This window comes from Solanum verrucosum, unplaced genomic scaffold (genome assembly GCF_900185275.1).
Source record: "Solanum verrucosum unplaced genomic scaffold, falcon-dt-bn FXZP01000182.1, whole genome shotgun sequence".
In the NCBI taxonomy this organism is placed as follows: domain Eukaryota; kingdom Viridiplantae; phylum Streptophyta; class Magnoliopsida; order Solanales; family Solanaceae; genus Solanum; species Solanum verrucosum.
The window spans coordinates 6514572-6539957 of NW_026020378.1; the positions used below are offsets into that span (position 1 = coordinate 6514572).

General features: G+C 31.4%; 2 protein-coding genes and 1 pseudogene across 2 annotated transcripts; 2 read left to right on the forward strand and 1 right to left on the reverse strand.

Annotated features, from left to right (window-relative positions):
• The first annotated feature begins 6076 nt into the window (after positions 1-6076).
• Positions 6077-9485, forward strand: LOC125838554 (60S ribosomal protein L37). The gene is made up of 4 exons (XM_049517600.1): positions 6077-6168; positions 6244-6379; positions 8162-8263; positions 9293-9485. The coding sequence occupies exons 1-4, from the start codon at positions 6166-6168 to the stop codon at positions 9337-9339; spliced, it is 288 nt and encodes a 95-aa protein (XP_049373557.1). The 5' UTR covers positions 6077-6165; the 3' UTR covers positions 9340-9485.
• A 4759-nt stretch (positions 9486-14244) lies between these two features.
• Positions 14245-17113, forward strand: LOC125838551 (benzaldehyde dehydrogenase, mitochondrial-like; annotated as a pseudogene).
• A 58-nt stretch (positions 17114-17171) lies between these two features.
• Positions 17172-22571, reverse strand: LOC125838553 (GTP-binding protein At2g22870). The gene is made up of 4 exons (XM_049517599.1): positions 22022-22571; positions 19494-19563; positions 18193-18355; positions 17172-17762 (listed from the first exon to the last, which is right to left on the reverse strand). Exons 1-4 carry the CDS (start codon positions 22527-22529, stop codon positions 17544-17546), a joined length of 960 nt encoding a protein of 319 aa, XP_049373556.1. The 5' UTR covers positions 22530-22571; the 3' UTR covers positions 17172-17543.
• Positions 22572-25386: the final 2815 nt, after the last annotated feature.

Below are 25386 nucleotides of genomic sequence, written 5' to 3' on the forward strand. Positions count from 1 at the left end.
TCTGACCTAGTTGTCTAATTCATTTCAAACGTACACCACAAGTCAAGATTATACTATACCTTCATCTATCCAATAGTAAAATTGATTAGACATAAGTCAAAATTTTCATTAAGATGGTAATGCAAATAATTCATGCTTACCTAAGCGTCAAATTCAAAACAATGCAACTACAAATGTTAAGGAGTTGAAGGATCAAAAACGCATTTAAACTATATCATTTTTTTGAGTTTCATACTTGAACTATTGAGAGTGTGAGTTTTTACCTGAACTATCACTCAATAGTTAGTGACACCCTGACTAATTTCTGATGATGTGTGTACACTCTCTCTTCTGTTTAAAAATTCTGTCACGTGGAAAAATAATTTCACCGTGACAAATCTAAATAAATTTATATTAGGCTAAAAGCTAAAGTTAAAACTATCACCGCATAAATTAATTTATTCCAACCGTGATATCCACCATTTTTTTCTCCACTTTCTTAGTCGTGGTGTCGTCTTTCTCGTGACATTGATATCTCTGACTTGAAAGGGGAGAGTTTAAGGTTTTAAAGAAGTTAGTTAAAAATATATTTTAACTAATTAATGTGTCAGCAAATAGAGTCGTTATATATGTCAGGTGGACGAAGATCTTAAGGAGAAATTTGCTTAGAAGCATTTCTAGACAAACATTTGGTCTAGTCAACATCTAGATGTGTTACGCTAACTATTGAGTGACATTTCATATATACAATTCATATTCTCAATAATTCAGATATGAGACTCAATAAAAGAAGATATTTTTTCCATTCTTAGCTCAACGGTAAATGCCTACAAACTAATTCATGGTACTAAATTAGTTTGGCCTACTCAAGTTATTTTATTTATTTTCTTCTTTTTCCTTTTCCAACTTTTGATATCTACTTCCATTTCAAATTGTTCATTAGATTATAATACTTGAATTAAGAAGTTACAAATAGATATAGATTAGAGTATATGAGCTCAGAGGAGAAGATTCCAACACGTAGCAACTCATTTTTTATGTCAAAATGTCAATATGCCTTTGTCTTATGCCTAATTCCTTATATTAAAAGACAAGCAAATTACTATTTTAATGACCTTTTCATAGGAATCCCCAACCCCACCAACAGAAAAAGCACAAGTCTAAAGATACAAAATAAAATATACTATGTGTTTAATCAATATTATAATGGTTATACTATTAGGTAACTTATTTTTTATATCAAGTAATTTATCTTAGTTTTCAAGTACTACACTAAAGAAATAAAAGTTCTTTTCTTTATCACCGCACAAATCAGTGTAAACTTTGTACTAAAGAATATGATTTTTCCACTCATGTTTTTATTGAATTAGTTTACTAAGAAAATGCATGATGGAAGATAGATCCTCAAAACTTTCTAATTTTTTCGTATGAAAATATTATTATTTTTCTTTTCTCACCAATTCAAACAAAATATCCATGTGAATAGTCACTAAACATTTTTCAGTAGAAAAATATTGTAGTACTGTAATTTTTAGTAATGTTAAATGTTAATCCCATTTTTTTCTATGAATTATGAGTAAATATATTTTAGGCGACTTGATAGTGTGTAAATCTGATGCATATTAAACTCGTTTAAGTTATATGACCGTTACACTATTAAGTCATCCAGAAAAATATATACAATTGAAATTTGTAATCTTGAAATAAGTTAATGTTCCTCGCTATAACAAGTAAAGCAACATGATGATATAATCAATTTTTTCTTACACTAACAAACTATATATAAGTATATAACCAATTAACCTCATATATATTATGAACTGAAAAATTTAAATGGAAAGGGCATCAAAAATATGAAAGAACTTCCAAGAATATAGGACCAAATAACCACAAGAAATAGTGTTTTGAAAACTTCATATTCATATCCAACCAAAAGCAAAAAGACATTATACTTGTTGGCTTCATTTTTCCATGATATATATTGAGTTTACAAAACTTAATTTACTCATTATTGCATTCATGTCAGCTCATTTTTCTCCCACAAAATGCCTTAATTTTGAAATTTCAAAACGCTTGTTAACCTAATTTTGTATATTTCCTATTTGTCCCTCTTAAGGATTTTGACTTATGGGTGATTTAGGGTTATGGATTCTTGAGTTAATTTTGTCTTTTACATTATGTAGTTATTCCAATATTAGCATAAGGCACGAAATCTTAAGTAAAAACTAATATTTTTTTTGTTACTTGTGATTAAATTAATGCACATACTACGTTAACATGATGTCATTGCACAAGTCTGAATTAATTTACCTGCAGCTAAAGTAATTTTTGAATGTATCTTGTTTGTTGTTCTCTTGCAAAGTGTCAAAGGGTTTAATTAAGTTTGGCGCGGAGATAGAACTCCGGATACAAATTCAATCGATTAAAATAATGTATTTGTGTATGTACAAATATTATTTAGATTAGAATTCAGTACTGCCACTTGAAATCGTCATTTTAAAATTCAAAACTTATAAAGTTGAATGATTCATTTCGCGCCTATGAATCTGTTAGTTATATATTTACTTTATTTATTTAGATTTGAATTTGGTACTCTCTTTTTTATTATGAACATGATGTAATGGTATTTTTAAACGAGGAGGAGAAGGAAAGTGTTGGAGACGATTCAGAGAAACTGCAAATTTTGTGAAGTGCAATTTTCAAGATTCTAAGTTTTGATTATCTATTTGTACTTTACTCACTTGCTGTAATATGCTTTTCCATGTCAAATTTCACGCAGTCAGAGGCGAAGCTAGGTGGGGTTCATAGGTTCGAACGAACTCATTAATTTTTTCGTAAACTTTATATTTATATTAGAAAATTAAATTTTTTTTTATGTATTTTAACTTGTAAACCCCCAAACAAATTGATTTAGAACCCCCAAACTCCTAATTTTGACTCCGCCTCTGCACGCAGTTTCGTTTTTTTTTTTTCAACTTATCATGATGTCATAGGCTCATAGCTATTGGAGTCGGAGTCATGAATTTTTTTTCTCACAATTGTTATCCTCGGTTCAATTTTATTTGTCTATTATTTTAAAAGTAGATTTTTCTTTTTTACTGTTTCTTTTAATAGGGGTAACATGGTAAAACAATTATGTTAGCTATTATTTTCTTATAATAGGTATGTTAAATTCAAATGCGACAAGTAAAAATGAATAGAGAGAGTGACATTTATCATTTGTACACCACATAATTTTTTAGCTATATCGTTTGGTTGGGAACAAGTTATTCCAAGATTAGTTATCCTGGGGTTAGCTATCCTGGAATAACTTATCTCACCATGTATATGAGATAACTTATCCAATCACTATGATATAAATTGTGGGATAAGTTATTCCAAACATGGTAGCCAAACAAGATGCAAATTTTTTTATCTCATCACTATTTTCTTATCCCATCACTATTTATCTTTATCCCTCACACCAAACGACCCCGTGTGCATCAGACCAGTACCCTTCGCCTAAGATAGCTCCATCCTGGGTCATTGCAACGTTGGAGTTAACAAAATAAAATTTAAAAAAAAAACTACTTCCCTTCATTTCAATTTGTTTGTCTTACTTTTTCTTTTTAATCCGTTTAAATAGAATGTCTTTTTAATTTCCTTGTTTTAACAATTTTTTAATTCTAATTTTCCAAATGACATATTTAAGATCGTAAAATTAAAATATATTTTGATATACCTTACATATTTCAGTTTAAAACAAAATTAAAAATATTCTTTTTAAATTTTACTTATTTTTTTCTTGTATTAAGTTAATATCAAATAAATAAATTAAAACGGAGAAAATTATCAAACTAGCAGTAGTCACATCATTTTTTCCCCTCAAGCAATATATATTGAAGGCAACAAAATATTATCTTCTCATCATTTTTGTTGTAGAGATTCCACTTGTTTTTTGTTTTTTTTCCAAAAAGCAAATGTTGTGATGATCTCATCAACTCTGACTCTAGACTTTATTTGAAAGGGCACTGGGTAAATTTTAGGGATGGTATTTAAACAAATGATTAATCGCATTAAACTAAATTTATAACTAGAATATAATTTACCCAAATTCTACCTTTATAGAATGGAACAAAATAATACAAACTCATACTTTTCGTATGAAAAAAATAGTTTCCAACAAAATAAATTCACAAATTATTTTTTAAAATCTAACATGAGTCAAGCTTGATTGAGATAGTTAGAAAGACAAATTTGTGTGGGCGTAGGTTTAAACTGGGATAATATGTGCTATGGACTTGGATCATGACAAATATGATATCAAACACTTGTATTCTTGCAGTACGATGATGGGGAAAATCTCGGTGAGTACAATGAGTCACACATGATATTTTAAGTGAATCTCACTTCAGAAAAAGGGAAAAAAAGTGAACAGTTTTACAAGACATAACTCAAGTTCACATGATATGCATGTTTTTGAAGCTTCATGGAGCATAAGTCAAAAGACAAATTTATACCAACCTAGGCCAAAAATAAATTATATATGTCATGAACTTAGATCGTGACATCAATCCAACTCACCTCTTACTAACTTTTTAACACATTTACCCCTTAGCCAAAATATCTATCCTTTTGCAAGAGTTCATTTTAACAGTACTGGGGATATATATGGCATCGCAACGCCACAACTACTGATATTTATTTTATTTTATTAAATAAAAAAAACAATTGTAGGCTAAAACAAAGTTATTTGATGTGATGAAAATATACAAGATGGTAGTCTGCAACACATAATGATGTGTGATTACGAGCTCATCTGATATTTTGAACTTTTTGATATATTGTGCATTCAAAATGATTTATATTTGAGATATGTCATATTTTATAATTTGAGCATCGAAGATCTTCAATTTCATGAACATCAACTCAAAATTTTTGATATGCTCCTCATAATATTTAGATTATTTTGATATATTATTCACTTGAAATTTTTTACATATATAATAGATCAAATTTTAAAATCTAAGTGTTAAAAGCTCTTTATAACGAATTTCAGACTTGAATATGGAAGATATTGTGCTGGAAAAAAGAAGAAGGAGAACAACACACACATACAAAATCTAAGAAAGATGTAAAATAAAGGGTACTATTTTAACAAAAATGGCCATTTTTGGTAATAATTTATAGAAAATGGGGTCATGTTGAGTTAAAACAGTGATCGAAAGGCCACTTCCATTAATTTTCCCTTGAAAAAATTGGGTGTAAGAGGTAAATAAGTTTTAGAAGTTTTTGAATTGGCTTTTTAAATATATCGCAAAAAGTTAAAAGTCATAAGTTAGTCATACAGTAAATGTTTATTTTTATATTTTTTAGTCTAAAAATAAATGCTTAAAAACATTTTTATCCTTTTCAAACACCACAAAAAATAAAAAAAGAATTATATAAGTCAAAAACACTTAAAATAAATTAATCATAATCCCCTTTTAGAATAATACATGTAATTACAATATTTAGTATAGATTGTGTAAAGGATCCCATAGATGGTGGGTTTATTTATTTTTTTTGGAAATTTTCACAAATAATCATTATAATAAACTTAATTATGATGGCTATAGTTTGCATATTTATGGGATGTACCTACAGTTTAAATTGTCTTATTTATATAATTCGCGAGGTGAGTTTGTATTAGCAGGTACATTTGTATAATTGAACTTTTTTTTTTATAAACTCGAAATAATGAATATATGCAAACATATACATCTGAACTTTAAGCAGTTATACAAAAATACATCATACAAAAGTTATACAAATTCAGAATTATATAAATGTGTGAATTATAAAAACTCTAAACCCCAACCCATATAATTATCATTGAATGTTGGTCGTGAGTGGTAATTAACTAAAACCATAGCTATGATGACTAATTAACTAATATATATTTGCTTAACTATGTAATTTTACCTATTTGTTACCCTAAATATAAATGATTTCTAAATTGGATATGTTTTAAATAGTTTCCTTCTAATCCAACCAACCAAACAAACAATTGCAGGCCCAAACAAAGAAACAAATGGACTTCATTTCCAGGCCCAAATCGTAAAGCAAAAAACCAAATAAAAACACTGAAAACCCTAAAAACCCTACTTCCTTCTCGTATAATTTTCTAGCCAAGACATCGTCGAAGCTTAAGGAAAAGCTGCACAAATGGTAACTCTCCAATCTTCAAAACTCATAAATGGTTCAATTTTGATTGTGTTTAATTATTGTTGTTTGATGTATTAGGGAAAAGGAACAGGAAGTTTCGGTAAGAGGAGGAACAAGACACACACACTGTGTGTTAGATGTGGTCGTCGTAGCTTCCACATTCAGAAGAGTCGCTGTTCAGCTTGTGCTTACCCTGCTGCTCGTCTCAGAAAATGTATGTTCTTCTTCATTTTTGAAGCACCCTTTTCTGATTTTAGATGTTTCAATGTTAGAAATTGATCTATTTTTTAGTTGATTTGAGGGTAGGTTTTGAATCTTATTAAAGTATGAGCCTGTTTTGGTTGGATTAGATAAAGGGTATGTGGTTGTTTGCATAAGTAATTATGTAAGGTATCTGATGGAGAAAGTTAGTTTTACTGAGCTAATAGTTGCTATTAGGTTATAAAGCTGAATTTTTTGTACTATCAGCTAACTGAGATTTTGATTAAAGAAACTGGGTATACAAGGTGAAATAGTGGAAGCGGGTTTTGAAATGCATGGTAATATGAGTGCACTTGTTGGGTCTAACAGTGTTTAGGAGGGATTCTGATTAGGGGACATTTTTTGTATGATAGTTCTTAATTGGATGTTGAAGAGTGATGTATATTTTTTGTCTATTGATAAGAGCTTAGTGTTGAATCTCATCAAACTTAGGGTCTGTTTGGTTTGGATCATCCTTTTTGTTTCCAATTGTTGAATAAGTAATTACTATAGTATTGATTGACATTGTTACTGAGTTAGCAGTTTACTATTAGCTCAAAAAGTTGATTTTTTTTGTAAATACTGGGTAAATTAATGGGAGCCATAGTTTTTTTGGGGCTTTATAATATCTGGTGACAAAGTGTAAGTTGCAAAGAGATGGAACTGGAATTATTTTGATACAAGTCTTTCTTAGAGTTGGTTGGTGTAATGACAATGAAGTGAGTATATTTCCTGTAGCTCCACTTTAAGTGGTTAATCATGCATGCTTAGTAGTCAAATAATTGGTATTTGAGCATGCCTAGAACCCTAGACAACTAAGAATTATTGTCCAAGCGATCTCGAGGAAGTTGGTTTCAGTGTGCAGCTGTGTGGTATTAGTTGTCCGGAATTTTCCCTCTACTGATTAGGAATGTGTGTAGATACAAATGGATTGAGTTTATCATCCTTGTGGTATTGGGCTGCTGGGTACTGGAAGGTGGTAGCTTAGTTAATGATGTCTTACTGGAATTGTAGGATTGTAACTTCATTCTTCATATTTGACCTGGAGCTTCAACTAATGAATTGGATTCTATAATTATTATTTGCATGGTATCATGCTATGCTTTATAGCTATTGTGTTCTTCTACACTTTAGTATTTTCATTTAGTATGTGTCTCACAGCGTTGTTTGACTAAGCTTACTCTTATTTGGAAGGTCTTAAGTTTGGTTCGTGAATACACATTGTGTGTTTGTTGGTTTGGAAAATAGTGTTTGGAGTTGGTTATGTACCTCTGATAACATTAATTATAAGAAAATTGATTCAAACTGTTTGCTACTGAACTTCATTTTTGAGTAATTAACTTCAAGCCATATGGATCAAACAGGGGAAAGGGAAAATAGTTTGGGCCTGTCAGTCCATTAGGTTAACCAACTGTCAAGCATAAAAAAGTGGTTTTAAAATATGGCATTATAGATGATATAAAGGGGTATGAGTCCCCATGTGGGCGCTTCATGAAGATTGGTTTTCAAGTATCTGTTTCAAACACAACCTTATCTTCTTATCTGAAAGAAATAAAGGGGGTATGAGAACTCTTAACATTACAAATAAACTGAAATAAGGGTTATGGCTTATTTCTGAAGCCAACTCGGAGATCCAATTGGATTTTTGAGAAACAATTGATACAATTGTTTAGTTTCAGAAAGCAATCCAAGCTCTGAGTGGTTTTTGCAACCTATTAAGGGGATAGTGTTTGCTGATTATTGTATTTCGCTGTAGATAACTGGAGTGTCAAGGCACTTAGAAGAAAGACCACTGGAACTGGTCGCATGAGGTATCTCCGCAATGTTCCCCGCAGGTTTAAGACTAACTTCAGAGAAGGTAAGTTTTCATTTTCAACTTTTGTAAATAGAGTATTTTTTGTTGGACTTTAAATTTTACAACCCTGTGCATCTAACCCTGATTTAGCAGATTCTATTAACTTAATTGTCTAATAGACAAGCTAGCTATCCCATCACACGAATATTACTAAATGTAAAACTTTGAAATTGAATTTACTTAGTTTGAACAAAAGCATTTGTGAAAAATAAATAAATAGGGGAGAAATTAAAACATCAGATAGTGTTTAGCAGATGCAGGCTTAAGTTCAAGTGGCTAAGATTGAGGAACTTGTGAGTTAGATCACAGGTTCGAGCGCTGCGCCGTATGAACGAAGCATGGCATTTAAGTGGAGTAGGGTAGAGGGCAGCCCCATTATGCCTGAGTTTTGAAGGCTGCGAATGGCCCCTAAGGGTTGGCGCTGGATGAGCTCTCTGTTTTTCATCATAAAAAATGGAACACAAACTAGCTAGTCCTTGCAACCCTTACAATTTATGTTTTCATGCGTGCTTTTTCTAGAGGTCACTATCATCTTCTAGGTCTCATTCTGAGGGAAGACTGCTATTTTTAGGACATGAATACTGTAAAATAAATCTTTGCCTCTTCTTTCGGCTACAAGGACAGAGATCTGAGGATCGATTTCTTGATGGCTTTGTTCTGGGGGAAAACATTTATCTCCTCCTCCAATTTGAGGGTTTCTTTTTTACCAGATTGTGTTTCCTCTCTTTATCTGGGTTCCCTCTGTTTGGTACATTTCTCTTGTAATCTTTTCTTTCTTATCCATTATTTCACACACTAAATGAACATGTCTGTTTGGAGATAAAGATTATCACTCACTCACTCAATACTTAAGTTGTGGGTTTACGGTATATAAGCTTACCTAGTTTCCGTTTAAGATGGATGTAAAAGGTTAAATGTGCAATCTATAGGATGCATTACCACATCTCTTGTAAAAATACTTGATGCTTGCAAAGTTTGGTCTGTTAAATCGTTGATTAATAACTGGGTTTATTGTTTTCGTGGGCACTTCAGGAACTGAAGCAGCTCCAAGGAAGAAGGGCACTGCTGCGGCCTCTTAAGTTTCTAAAGAAGCAGTTTGACATTGTTTTGTTTTGATTGTCTTTCATGAATCAAAGTTTTGAATATTTGTTTGTGGAATATTACCTCTCATCTGTTGGATTGGAGTTCTTGCTGTTTAAGATATATTTCCAATTGACTGCTTTCTGTGTTTGATATTCCACTCTTCTTAGCCTAATCGTTTAAAGGCTAATGATATACTCTTCTTAAATGTGGTATAACTTAGTATTGTTTAGGATTGAAAAAATTAAATCAACCTGTCAGCTGCTATGTTAGTATTGAAAATTCACTTAATATCTCTTAACAACTCGAAAGAGAGATAATACCAAAAATACATTCTGGCACTATAGCTGTCACTGCATTATAATCTAGTCAACCACTTCAACAACTCTTAGTCATCTGTTGACATGAGGAACAAAGATATATTTTCTGATATCATCAAAAAATAATTAAAAAGGAAAACAAACACATCTTCCCAACTTCCCAATGAATATTATTGTTAGTATCGATTAGTCTAATAACAATAATATGATTATAAGGAATCACTTATTCTTTTTACACGTCATCCTCACTATAAATAGATGGTTTATAATAATTGTCCTTTTATAAAATCAAATGCATAAATTACAATACTCTTTTTGTTATACCTTTGATGATTAATTAGTTTTGAAAATAGATATTTGACCAACCTAAGATAATTAATATTCATTATAATTTCTTCATACATTGATTAATTACTCCCATCATTGTATTACTTTATAAACAAGTTTCTATATTTATGTGGTAATAAATATCTCATTAACCGTAAATGGAATATCTGATAAATATGTAGGAGGTGTTGATTAATAATTTTAATTTTATTCTAAAATAAATCATCTCATCCTTTTTCTTCAAAAACCTATGTGAGGACTTCCATAATTAAAGTATAGATAAAGGGTAGGAACTTAAAACTAAAGGACATTGCTAACCTACACATTAATTAAATAAATAAATAAAATAATAATAATAAAAAATATAAATAAAAAATAAATAAATATATATATATATATATATAAATGAGAAACATAGACAAGGTGATGTGGCACCTCCCTATGGCCTCCATTTGGATTTAGGTGATGTGGCACCTCCCTATGGCCTCCATTTGGATTTTTTTTTCTCCTTTTTTGGCATTTTTTATTTAAATTAATTATTGTATTATAAAATCAAATTACTTAATTTATTATAAATAAATATTTTATTAATGGAGTAACATTTATAACAACGACTCTTCACATTCTTTTTTTGCTTTGTTAACCTCACTTCTAATTATAAAATTATAATATATTTTAAGTGTTTTTTTCTTTATTGTTTAATTTATTTACAAGGAGTAATTATCCATGACCTATACCTCTTTAATTTTTATTTTTAATAATATTGAAGACTCTCATTATTTTCATGTCCATAACCTCCAACATTAACTTGTAAGTTTATGATGTCTTATGGTATTCCTATATTTTGCCTATATAAACTTATATTTAGTTTCATGGATATTCACATTCAAGATTATTCTTTCCCTTCTTCATCATATTGGTTTGTGAATTAACTAACATGTAGCAAAAAAGAAATACATGAAAAGGTGAGAAATATTTTATTCCCAAGTCTTTCTTTTTATTTTCTACATTTTGCCTAATTTCATGAAAATTCACATTTTAAGAATATATTTTCTCTTCTTCATCATATCAGTTTGTGAATTAACTAACATGCAAAGAAAAAGAAGTACATGGAAGGTAAGCAATATTTCATTCTCAAGTCTCTTTTATTTTATGTATTTGGACGTGCTTTCTTAATATTTTATTTATGTATGTATTATCATTCTCCAAGCAAGTATGATAAAATTTTTTTTGTAATAATGAGCAATGTGGTGTTAGTATGCGATTGTTCTCTTTAATAGTCAATTTGCGGAATATAATATAGTTTGATTACAATATTTGTTAGATTTTAAGATATGCTTATTATTTATTGTTTGTACAATTGAAAAAATAATTTACCGATGTATTACATATAGTTTAGATTTCTTTCTTTCTTTTGTTATAATCACTTTCAATTGGTATGATATTTTATTTATTCATAATTTTTTTTTATTCAATTAGTAGCATATGATGAAGAGTTTGACATATGAAGTACAAAATATGATGGCGGATTTCCTTGCAAAGAAAGATGGTAGAAGAAAAATATTTTTTGAAGCATAATTAAGAATTATTTTTGTTATATATATATTTTTTACTTTGACTTGTATTGGTAAGGTAGATACTTTTGCTATAACTTTTTAAACGTTAGTTTGTATAAGTAACTTAATTAACTACAGTCTACATGTATGGACAATGCTACTCATTTGGTTCTTTACTATTCTTTTTTTTTTTTGGTTATGAAGCACATTTAATATAACTATCTAAATTTTTTAAAAAAATATGATGATCGTGAACTTCATTTTGTTATGTTTACAAGAAAATAATTAAAAAATAAAATATTAATTCTATGATGTCTTTTTTTTGTATGTAACAATCTGTTTTCGTCACTATTTTTTTTTGTTTGAAATGTATTTATATTTTTATGCAATCACCAATTATTATTATTTTTGTTCATTATGTATTTCTATCACTAATTTCACATTTATTTATTATTTATTTTTACAAATAAAATTAATAGATGATTATTAATGCAATTAATGTCTAATAAAATTCATAACTCATGCCTCTTCATTTTACTTGTAACTTCTATTCTTAAATATTGTTGTAACTTTTTCATGTTTCTTTTTTCATTATTTTTATAAATATTTAATTAATATTTAAAATTATAATAGACAAATTTAATAATAAAGACACAACCAAGAACTTCAAAAGTTTTTTTATGAAATTAGAATTTGTGTAGAGGATCGTAAAAAATATGTGATACAATATATTGTTATTTCAAAATATGATCTCTTATTTTCATTTACTTCACCATGATAAATATTTTATTTTACTATATACTTATAAATAGTTTACACTTAAAAGATGTAAAAAAAAAATCAATTTTATATATTTAAAAAAGATGAAAAAGTGTATCATATCACAAATGAAGAAAATATCAATGTTGTCTATACATCTGATACTGATCCAATAAATATTTCTTATAGCCGCCCAAAATGCGGCCAATTTCACTAGTATATATATAATATCAATAATTCTGTTGCTAAAGCAGACACGTTCATAATTGTTGCGTAATTCAGAAAAAAAAAAATCAAGCTGTCAGCGTAAAATCTGCTAGGTTAGAATTGAAAATTCACTTATATTATCCTCTCTAACAAATCAAAAGAGCTGTAATACCTAAAAAAATTAAAAAATCCTGGCCGCTGTCACTGTATTATATTCTAGTCAACGATTTATATGTGTAACAAAAGAATATAGAGAAATTAAAGTGAGTTTGTGTCAAATGGAATTTTTTTTTCTGAACTAAAAAATAAAATAAAAATTAGCTACGTACAAAATTTATAGGTAAATACTAAAATTCATTGTTAATTCTATTTAATAACGACCTAACAATAGATTATTAAAATTATATTAGCTACCAGAAGTTCGAAACTAATTTCAATTTTTTTTAACAAAAAATGTGCTTAAAAGAGAAAAAAGAGAACTATTTCGATTTCACCTTATTCTTTTTTTTTCTCCTTAGATAACACCTTATATTTATTTTAATCTTTGATCTAATTTCACATGGTGTGATATGATTATATATGTTACCAAGAAAGCCTTCAACAGCTTCAATTCATTAACTCTGGTGATCTGTTAACACATGAGATAAAGATCTATTCTATGAAAAATAATAAAAAAAAGAAAACAAACATATCTTCACTAATTTCCTAGGAGAATTATTGTTAGTTTCGATTAGTCTAATGACAATAATAATAATAATAATAATAATAATAATAATCTAATTTTAAGGAACTTTGATTTATTACTTTATGTGTCTGAATTTATGAGATACACATTTCTTTTTAAAAAAGAACGTCACCTTTTTCTATAATTAAAAACTAGTTTATGTCACTAACTACAACAACAAGAGATAGTAGAGTACTGTACATAAACTTTATTCCTATACTGCACACAGAGACAGAGAGACTGTTTTCGATAGATCCTCCTCTCAAGAAAAATAGAAACATAGTATTATTAAAAATTATATTAACTACAACTAATTTATGTTCGAAACTAATTTCATTTTTTTTTTTTAAATGTGCTTAGAAGAGAAAAAAGAGAAGTACATTGATTTCTCCTTGTTCTTTTTTTTTTCTCCTTAGATAACACCTTGTATTTATTTTATTCTTTGATCTAATTTCACATGGGTGATATGATTAAATATGTTACCAAGAAAGCCTTCAACGGCTTCAATTCATCAACTCTGGTGATCTGTTAACACATGGGATAAAGATCTATTCTATGATATGAAAACAAAAAAAAAAAAAAAAAGCATATCTTCACTAATTTACTAGGAAAATTATTGTTAGTTTCGATTAGTCTAATGATAATACTATAATAATAATAATCTAATTTTAATTAAGGAACTTTGACTTATTACTTCATCGAATAGGAATTTATGAGATACACTTTTCTTTTTAATCCGTTTAAAAAAGAACGTCACCTTTTTCTATAATTGAAAACTAGTTTATGTCACTAACTACAACAACAAGAAATGGTAGAGTACTATACATAAACTTTATTCCTATACTGCACACAGAGACGGAGAGACTGTTTTCGATAGATCCTTCGCTCAAGAAAAACAGAAACATAGTAATATTGCCTTTTATGACACTTATATAAGGAAACACATGATGAGTATATTGATGTAGTTTCTTATAGCTACTAGTTATAGTGTGGAACTCTCAATTGCTGGTTATGGCGATTCGAATGATAACATCTCGTCTCTCTCACTCTTCATCCTCCTCTTTGGCTTACCTCTTTCAAGGTATCTACTATATAGTATGTATAAAAAGTATGATTTTGTGTCCAAGAAGGTTCAGATGAACCCCTCGGCCCTACCTCACTTTATTTGTTCTGATAAACTAGTAGTCAAAGACTCTAGATAGTACATGAATGAAGAAAAGTTCAAAACATATATATGTATTAGAAGTAGTATTTGTGCAAAATGTTGTTTCAAATCTTTATCCAATATTCATGTGTATACTATATCGTGTAAAGAAAGAAAGGCAGATCTAAGATTTAGAGTCCGTGGGCACATGTTGTTACCTATTGTTTCATAATGTATCGTATTGTATGATACAACATGTAACAACTATCCAAAAACATTTTGAGTGAATTATTGTGTTTTGTTCAGGAAGAAACTCTCGTGTGGCCGCAACAGCAGCTCTTCGATACACCACAGCAGCTCCCATTGCTCAAGACCCCATCAAACCTAGTGTCAATGTAGAATTTACTAAACTTTTTATCAATGGACAATTTGTTGATTCTACATCAGGTTAATTGTTGTGTTCCGAATCTTCATTTCTATATGATTTTGACTATGTAATGTACAATTGGGGCTGAGCTTTGTGCAATGTATATATATAGGTAAAACATTTCCAACACTTGACCCCAGAACAGGGGAGGTGATTGCACATGTTGCTGAGGGTGATGTAGAAGATATTAATCGAGCAGTAGTTGCTGCTCGTAATGCTTTTGATGAAGGACCATGGCCTAAAATGAGTGCTTATGTATGTATATACACTTCTTCTTTCAGTATGTTCCAATATGATATTAATGTTTACACCAATCCAATTCTTCTTCAGGAGAGATCAAAGGTATTGTTCCGCATTGCTGATTTGATTGAAAAACATAACGATGAAATTGCAACACTTGAGACTTGGGACAGTGGGAAGCTATATCAACAAGTTGCTACAATTGAAATACCAATGATTGTACGCATACTGCGTTATTATGCTGGTAAGCTAGCCGGTGAATTTAGAACGAGTGTCATCTTATTATATGTATACATTTTGAAATAAATTATAAGCAAATATCAGGCTTCTAAGGTTAACTTGTTCTGTAGGTTGGGCAGATAAAATTCATGGTTTGACTGTTCCTGCTGATGGACCATATCATGTTCAGACTTTACATGAGCCAATTGGGGTTGTTGGTCAGATTATCCCATGGAACTTTCCTCTTCTCATGTTTGCTTGGAAAATTGGACCTGCTTTAGCTTGTGGCAATACTGTTGTGCTAAAAACAGCAGAGCAGACACCGTAATCTGCTCTCTATGTGTCGAAGCTATTACAGGAGGTATATATAGTAGCTTAGCACCAAACTTTCTTCGTATATAGGAGTTTGTTTTACTAATCGATTTCTCTTCTCTGGAACAGGCTGGCCTACCTGAAGGTGTTGTGAATGTCATTTCTGGTTTTGGTCCTACAGCTGGTGCTGCTCTTTGTAGTCATATGGACGTGGACAAGGTAAAAATCTCCGAATTTAGTTCCTACCACAACGTGTGGCCATATCTTGTGTATTGGCTTTACTGTTGCATACTGATTTGCTTTTGTTTTATACTGCAGCTTGCTTTTACTGGATCAACAGATACAGGGAAAACTATAATGTCATTGGCTGCTAACAGCAATCTTAAACCTGTCACTTTGGAACTTGGAGGAAAATCCCCTTTCATTGTTTGTGAGGATGCTGATGTTGATCAAGCTGTTGAGTTTGCTCACTTTGCTTTGTTCTTCAATCAGGTATTTCATCTCAGTACTTCTGCATAGGATGCAATTGGTTAGGTTCATAAATCATAACATAATCCATCGACTCTATTGTGAAGGGACAATGTTGTTGTGCTGGATCTCGTACATATGTTCATGAGAGTATTTACGATGAATTTGTTGAAAAAGCCAAGGCACGTGCATTGAAACGCACAGTTGGTGATCCATTTGAATCAGGCAATGAACAAGGTCCTCAGGTATTAACAAGTTTATAGTTGCTCTTTACAAACTTGGAGGGATTACATTTTTATCTGTGTAGAAATTGTTTCTCCTTCGAATACTAATCAAATCAAGTTCATGACACACCAGATTAGTTCAGAACAGTTTGAAAAGGTGTTGAAGTATATTAGATCTGGTGTTGAAAGTGGAGCTACACTTGAAACTGGAGGTGACAGGCTCGGTACACGGGGATACTATATTAAACCCACAGTTTTCTCCAACGTTAAGGTAGATATACTGCTTCACTTCATTAAAAGATAACTGATTTCCAGCATCAACATCTTTATATACTGTCATAATGTATACATTGTTGAATTCAGGACGATATGCTGATTGCAACGGATGAGATCTTTGGTCCAGTGCAGTCAATCTTGAAATTTAAGTACGTATGAGACAATCTAATGGTACAGTATATCATTTACCCTGTAGTGACGAATAATTTTCATTTCCTCATTACAGAGATCATGATGAAGTGATTCGAAGAGCTAATGCCACAAAATATGGTCTAGCTGCTGGAGTCTTTACGAAGAACATAGACACAGCAAACACATTCATGCGAGCATTGAGAGTTGGAACCATATGGATTAACTGCTTTGATATCTTTGATGCTGCAATTCCTTTTGGTGGCTATAAGATGAGTGGACAGGGAAGAGAAAAGGGAGAATACAGTTTGAAGCAATACTTACAAGTAAAGGCAGTTGTCACCTCATTGAAGAATCCAGCTTGGCTTTAAGTCAAAATCATCTGTATGCTGTTTTGTATCATGTCTTTGGTTATGTGTTGCTTTGAAAGTTCTGTCATGTCGTTGGTGAAGTGAAAAATAAACAGCAATTGTTGAAACATTTATATGTTGGCAATGCATTTCGATCAATCCATTTATTCAGCAAAACATACATTACATAGATGATAACGAGAGCTGTGTATATACATACTCCGCGATCTATTCAATCTAGTGACAAGACTCTCTGACTAGGTAAATGTGGAGAAGGATAACTAGTTCTAAGAAAGTATAACAATAACAAGAATTGCTTAAGGCAGTCACCACAAGGCTCTTTTGTTCCAATAACTCAGGCTTCCAAGGCACCCGATTCTTGATTGATGCCACTTTGCACCATGCACATCCTTGTGATTAACCATCGCTTAGGATTCTTCCATAAACACTCGTCAACACAGGTTAATTTAAGATGTTCAACAAAATTTAGTCACAGCACCAATAAAGCGTATGACGCAAACTCAATGCTTGAGCCAATAGTTTCGCAGCTGGGACATGTGCAACAGTATCTCATCTCGGCCTTGGTTGGTGACACTACTGGTCATAATCCAAGGTGGTGCAGTTTGGAAGAACTTCTGGATCAACTCCAGAAAATCCTGCAAGTTCTCTTCAGGCTTTTTACCTCCAGTCTTCTTCTTTTTCCGCTTATCACACTTGGTGAAAACTATTGTCATTGGGATCTGAAACAGAGCACACACGATACAACACAAAACTTAGAAAAGTGTCTTCATAAATAAACAGAAAAGCATCACTATTTTAAAAAAAATAAAAATAAAAATTGGTCAGGCATTTCTGATATCGATTGCTAAGGTTGGGGGCAAATGATCTCCAAAGTAAGTGTGTGTGGGGGGGGGGGGGGGGAGGTATTCTATTTTTCTCTAATATTAAGTGTAATAAGGAGTCATCTTGGAATAGGCAGTATAAAAATAACACTTCACAGAATCATGCAGATAGAAAAGGCAGAGAAGGAACTACGTAAAGAATACGGTAGAAAAATCCGAACTTGGAATGACGAGTACATGGCAAAAGAAGGCCTCATATTCACATGATGTGATCTTACAACTTTGTTGTTTATTAAAATCAGAATGGAGATAAGTTAGACTGAATCACCTTATTCTCTGCCAGCCAACTTGCATAGTCAAGATCAATCTTTTTTGCAGGAATGCTAGCATCTATGAGGAGGAATACTGAGACAAGGGTTGGCCGGTTTATGAAATAATCTTTGGTGAACTTAGCCCAATCTGTTCGTACTTCATGTGGTGCAGCTGCATACCTTCACCATATAACAGAAACTCAGCATTTAATCTTGAACACACAAGTACTGTTAACAATGACAGTTGTAGATGAAATTGGCACACAAAAAACATACACGTTGACGATGTCAATTTGAGAGGCATGAAAAGGAACAAGATTATTCTAATGTATGGTTGAGAGTGATAGAAAGACAAGGAAATTTGCAAAGTATGATTGAGAGACAAAGTTTGTACAGAAGTTGATCGCCATGAAGATAGACAACAAAATAAAGCTGCTTGCAGCTGCGCGCGATAATCTAAATGTGCAAGAAAGAGGCTTTGTTCTAAGTGGATTTACAGAAGAGAGGAATACAACACTCAACTGTTACATAAAGCCACTCAAAAGAACAAGTACGTAGGTGCTCAATCATTGAATGAACATCTCAGTCTGTCTCTCGGACAGCTCGCTCAATCCAGTAAACTCAGCTAAAATTTGCATCAACCTGACTATCATAATATGATGTGTAATTGTATTCAATCTGGCACTTTAACCATATCCCTTGACCAAGGCTCAATATCCACACACTCTGCACTATGCCAGGTTCTGATTCACATTTACTAAGAATCAATTTAATTTATTTATGAATTTTAATCTTTTCTTATAAGAAATAGATTACAAGTATATTACTTCTATTTTATGTAATTTAAATTCTCCTCCTCGTGAAATAAAATATCATCTATAATTTAGTCAACTTGTTTGACAGACATAGAAGGACAGAGCACGGAGTTCTGACATTTCAAACTACAACAGGTAACAATGACTTATTCACAAAACCTTATGGAAACCATCAGATAAGCTTATCATGAAAGTGCATTCGGCAATGACAGAATGCGAGTATCACATTTTACGGTGATTTTCTTATGTTGTTGATAATTGTGGTGTAAAGGCAGCATGTGTGCACCTCGATTAACTTTACAGGGTACCTGCTACCAACACAGGTCCAGGTAAATCTATCACCAAGGCTTGGACATATGGGATTTGAACCTGAAACCTTATGGTTTTGAACCCACTTTATTGACCACTAGGCCACACCCTTGGGTGCATTCTTAGAATAGTTTTTTAGATGCTGCAGAAAGTAAACAAAGCTTTATTTGAACATTCTTCAGTGAACTCCATACCCGTAACCTGGTAAATCCACAAGATGCCAGCTATCATTTATCCGGAAATGGTTGATGCATTGTGTCTTTCCTGCAATTAGATAAAAGAAAAGGTTTACTTTAATGGTTCCTTATATCAAATCTGTAAAGAACATCTACAAAGGTAAAACATATTGGAAGCTTCATAAGATAGTGCTGATATGTACGTTGATTTAGCTGCTTAGAATTTAGTTTCCAGTCAAGTTCCTCAGAAAAATTGGCTTGGCTATCTAAGTAAAGCCAGCACTTACAAGAATCGAATTTATCAAGAAAAATTAAGTCATTATCACACCGTATTTATCATACCTTATGGAGAAAAGCTTACAACCTATACAATTTTTTTCGAACAAGTAAAACCTATACAATTTCACTGGAGTGAATAAAACTCAGCTCAGCTCTCACAGTGTATCAAGTTTTGATTGTGGTCATTCCAGGAGACTCCAGTATATCAAGTTTTGATTGTGGTCATTCCAGGAGACTCAATAAGAGTTGCTCAGCTCTCACAGTGGAATGACAGCTGATGGTAATCAAAAGAGGCTGAAGCATTTAGAAGGAAATTGGATGAAAGAATGAGCATAAAACTGCTGCAACTGCATTGAGTCTTTCTTCCCATACAAAGTAGAGAAGGTATGGTTATATAACTTAAGTAATTAAGGAGAGTGACATTTGCAGGTTGAGCTATTAGCTGGTTATGTTTTGGTTTCCTGCTCATAGGCTGCTTTATATAGTCTTTGAAAGGTCTTTGACTAGCTTGTTTCATAGTCTCCACGTTACTATTCTTATACGAGCGTTAAGCAGATGTTGAAAGAACAACTTCAGAACATGCAGTATTGTTTTCCCTTTATCCACTCCTCCTATCCTTCTTAATTATTCTCTGTCCTTACAACCTAGGTCCTAGCTATAAACTGTACTTGTGTTCCTCCATCTCTTCCACATCTGCAACTAAGCCAACTATTCCAGCTTCTTCTTTTTTCTGTACAGTCTATAGTCTACTACAGGAAAAAATCTCAGCATTTGTCACTAAAAGATCCCTGTGCATCCCTCTCCCTCCATTTCATCACCTTTGTCAATTTGTTAATCTAAAGCCCCCTACAACTCTATCCGGTCCTACGTACCTAGGGGTGTGCATCGGTCGGTTTGGTTTGGTTTTATGAATTATCGGTTCGGTTTATTGGTTTTCGGTTTTTAAATACGCTAAACCAATAACGAACCAATAGGATAATTTTTTTTCGGTTTTTTTTATAACGGAGAAATCTGTCTATGACCCGCCCTTTTGGACCAATCACAACCTTCGGTTTTTGATTTATCGGTTTTGGTCCTTAACGGTTCGGTTTTCGATTTAACCAATAAGAATATGCTTAAAACAAATATATGACTTCTCTAATAAATTTGACACGACAAGACAATAATGTAACTTTACAAAAGCTCATAAAATAGAAATAATAATAACAAACATGAAAAAAACTATACATGTGTAACACAAAGAGAAATAAAGAGGAATATGATTCTTACTTTAGGTTTTGACGATTTGTATAATGTAAAGTTGTGAACTCAAAGTCACAGCGAAGTATGAATTGATGGCTAAATGACAAAGACATAACTATTAAGATATTGAGATTAATATTTATTAATATGTATGTATATGTAAAAAGTATTAAATTACTATAGTCTTTAACTCTTAATGGGTTATCGGTTTACCCAATAACTCAATATTGAAAACCAATACCGAACCGACAACCCATTTGTTTTTATATATAAAACCATTAAGAAACCGTTAACCCAATAGCAATAAACCAATAACACTTTTTTCGGTTCGATTTATTGGTCGGTTCGGTTTTTGCACACCCCTATACGTACCTGAACTGTTTTATGATGAAACCTATGTCCTCCATCAGTGGGATTAGCAAGGCAAGAGAGAAATGTAAAAATAACCTACCTAATGGACTATACTATCCAAAATAACAAGACTTTCTTTCTTTTCATCTTTAGATAAAGTAACAATATTTGCTATTCATTAGGTTGAGGGTTTACATCACCAAGGAAGCAATGTGGGAAATGACCAATATTGGGTACTGGTTAGGGGTGAAGTTTACTGCATCAAAAGATAAAAAATCACTTGCTCCTCATTAGACTGTCTGAAATTTCAAAGGGGAAATCAACCCCTAAAACAAAGCTCACTTTCAGATGACTTAACTACTTGGAACTTGTTGATAGCTACAATTGATTTGTTTATTCTTCTGTTATTGAATCCTTTCTGCTATCTTTATTACCTTCTAGCTTCACCAAAAACTTGGCTATTAAAGTAATCCACCCAAACTTTACCTTGTGAGAAGTTGATATAATGCTGAAAGCCACAGTCCACAAAAACATGTAATGGAAGGATCATAAATTTCTCTATCAAGTGAAGATCAAACATCTTAAAAATCACATCTTTTCTACAGTCAAGAATCACACTTTATCAAATTTACAGCTACTCTACAAAATACTTCAACAAAGAATATATGAAAAACCTGGTTTCTTGGAAGTAAGAGCAAGCTTTTTACGCCTCACAAGCGAGTTGAGCAAAGAAGATTTTCCCACATTAGATCTCCCAACAAGAGCAAACTCAGGCAATCCATCAGAAGGACAGGCCTCAGTATCCACACTACTCTTCACAAACTCAGCTTGCTCCACTTGAGCATTCCCAGCATACTTACTAAGCACAATATTTGACCCTTTCAAAATCCTACTACTCAAAGGCCTTGAACCAGAAGAAACATCAGTGTCAGGAGGAAAAAATAGCTTTTCAACTGAAATTTCTACATGGGGTTTCTCTAAAACATCTTCAATTTCCAAATTCTTGGTTTGTAACAACTCTGGTGTTTGAAGAAGTGTGTTGGCGGCTGCTGTGACAGATGAAAAATGGGAAACTGGGGTTGTTTTGGATTTGGATAGAAGTGCTGAGGTGATGATAATCTTGGGTGTTGAGTAGAAAATGGAGAAGTGGGAATGGAGCTTTGGAAGATGAGAGATAAACATCTTGTTTTTTTTTGGGTCTTTCACTGTGGAGTCGCTGCCACCATTGTTGAGTTTTTGCTGTGGTTTGTAAAAGATATTTCAATGTTCTTTTTTGCGTTGGTCCTTTGGGATAAGATAATTACAGAACAGTACTAGATATATTAGTACAATCACAAATTGCTCCTATAAAGTTTCACATGTGCTAAAATTGAACTTTGGATTTTGGTACAATACCTAGTTTTTTCCTTTGAACTTATTTGGTTTTTACAAAGGGATAAGGATCTGCAAAATATCTCAACTTTGGTCGAATTTGTTGTTGCGATACTAAATTTTCATGAGGACCTATTACCTTCCTAAACTATTTAATACCGTATTTTAAACATATATATTTGTCCACGTGGACATAAAAAATAATGTAAAATTATAAATAGTAATGTGTCCACATGGACACATATATACCTTTAAAATACAATATTAAATAGTTCAGGGGGTAAAAAATACGGTATTAAATAGTCTAGGGAGGTAATAGGTCCTCATGAAAGTTTAGTATCATAACAACAAATCCGACCAAAGTTGGAATATTTTTCAGACTCTCATCCCTTTTACAAACAAACACTTAAATTTTATCGCATCATATGACTTTCTTATATTTGATCAAAGAAGAATAAGTTTTGAGCCGACATAGTATCTAGAAACTTACATAAATATACTATATTAAGAAAATATTTACCATTTATAGCAATAACATTTTTTTCATTTGACCGCTTTTAATTAATAACATTTTTTTCATTTGACCACTTTTAATTAATAAAGGAGAATAAATTATGAAGCACATATAGTACAAGTTTTATTGATGAATAATACATTTATCACAATTTTAATATACTTATAATACAATGTGACAATTTCTTATCAAACAAACATAATATATTTTAAAACAATTATAATACATAAATATTGCATACATAATTCACTTTGATACATATTGCAAATTTATCATAGTATTGATATATATTGCTATAAATGGTAATAAATACAAAATATTGCTAAAATCAGTAATTATTTATTAAAAAATACCTATTCAATTAATTTTTCCTATTATCTTTCATAAAATCTTAATAGTGTGTGGGATAAAAAAATATTTATCTAACTATATTTATTTACATATCATTTTTTTAATTAATAGTCTTTTACTATTTTTTCATTTATTCTATTTGTTTTACTCGAAAATAAAATGGACTTGTTTCGAAAAATCAACTAAACTTATGACTTGAAGAAAAATCGATTTTTCAAAATAGAGTCGCCAATTAATTTTTGCAAGAAATTAAGAAAACTTAAGGTTTTCAAAAGATTTAAACAGATGAAACCAATTGAGAATAAAAAAGGGTTCGAGTTCAATGTACATTCCGAGAAGGTATTAGGCCCTTGAAATGTCCGTTAATTTGCGGTTGACCGGCGATTTGACTAGAATGACTTTTCAACTAACTTTTAAAAATTTAATAAGTTTAAGAAATAAAAAAAAATTAAGTTGTTACTTTCAAGGAAGAAATTCAGCATAATTCATATTGAGACAAAATAATTAATATGTAACCAAATATATAAATAAAATAAAAGGTGTTTCAAAAAATAAGAAAGGTTATCTTGGAAAACTTAATTAAATTAAATCATAAGAAAAAAAAAAAGTTAGTTAATCAATAACAACATAAATAATAATAGAGGGGAAAATAATTAGACTTAGGGTTTTGGGCGCAAATCCAATTAAAATGGCCTTTTGGGCCACCTATCCTAAAGTTTAAAGAGAACAAAACTTATGTGTTTTGACCCATTTTAATCCAAAATAGTTGTTGGTTGTCTCATTGGGCTTTGACCCATTTTCCTGCTACTTGGACATGCTGTAATTTCCTTGGGCTTTTGGCCCCTTTTTCATTCTCATTTGTCATGATATACACCAAGTGTATATTTGATGTATACACCATGTATACAACTGATTCTTGAACTCTCGAACCTATATTTTTATTCAAACATTATATTTTCTGCATTTTTTCACCTTGTACTTCCACGTTTGAACCTGCATATTGTATTTTTGACTATACCCGTGTATACAACAGGTATATCAATGTATACAGCCCCTTCTTTGGGCTTTTCGGACACCTAAAATTCAATGTTTCAGCCCATGTATCACTCTCCAGCCATGTTCGTCTTTTCAAAACCCGGTTGACTCGATAAAAAATAGAATCGGACCTCTAAGACCCAATCAATAGAATGCAAGGAAAAAGAGTCTCCAAGGACTCGGGAGGAGCCGGTTCACACATAGAAAAATAACAAAACAAGATAGGAATTAGTAATGGAGCATACTTTAAACCTGTATAATACAACCAAGACACATGAAAAAGAAATAAGACAAAATAGACATGTGACTAGTTCACTGCCAATGTTATGCATATATGACAAAGGAATACATACAATACTTAAAGAACTTTCACTTAAATTAACTAACTTCACATAATGAGATGAAACACCAAATGGTAGTGATAACTAAACATTAAAACTAACAGTGATTAAATGGAGTGGATTTAGGCCTAATTACTTAGACAAAGATAATGACAAGAAAGTAATTATCAATCAAAAGTGGAGCAGACCATTGAAGTTGATATCATTAAAGCTAAAAATGCAATATGAACCATAATATGGCAGTGTAAACCTATGCATCAATAGAATAACTTGAGCACTTTACACATGAATAAATCAGCAAACCAAATTAACAAAATAATGCTACTGTTTTGCAGAATTTTTAGACATGAATAAGAGAGGGGTCTTAGCATTTTTTCCAACTTCACTTGAAGAGAAGGGACAAGGTGCAGGCAACATAACATTTTTT

Coding starts and splice junctions, on each gene's coding strand:
- LOC125838554 (XM_049517600.1), top strand. Junction 6,380..8,161: donor TGCTGCTCGTCTCAGAAAAT/GTATGTTCTTCT, acceptor ATTTCGCTGTAG/ATAACTGGAGTGTCAAGGCA. Junction 8,264..9,292: donor TAAGACTAACTTCAGAGAAG/GTAAGTTTTCAT, acceptor TGGGCACTTCAG/GAACTGAAGCAGCTCCAAGG.
- LOC125838553 (XM_049517599.1), bottom strand. CDS start 22,529: ATGTTTATCTCTCATCTTCCAAAGCTCCATTCCCACTTCTCCATTTTC. Junction 19,564..22,021: donor TCTTACTTCCAAGAAACCAG/GTTTTTCATATA, acceptor ATCTAATTGCAG/GAAAGACACAATGCATCAAC. Junction 18,356..19,493: donor GTGGATTTACCAGGTTACGG/GTATGGAGTTCA, acceptor TATATGGTGAAG/GTATGCAGCTGCACCACATG.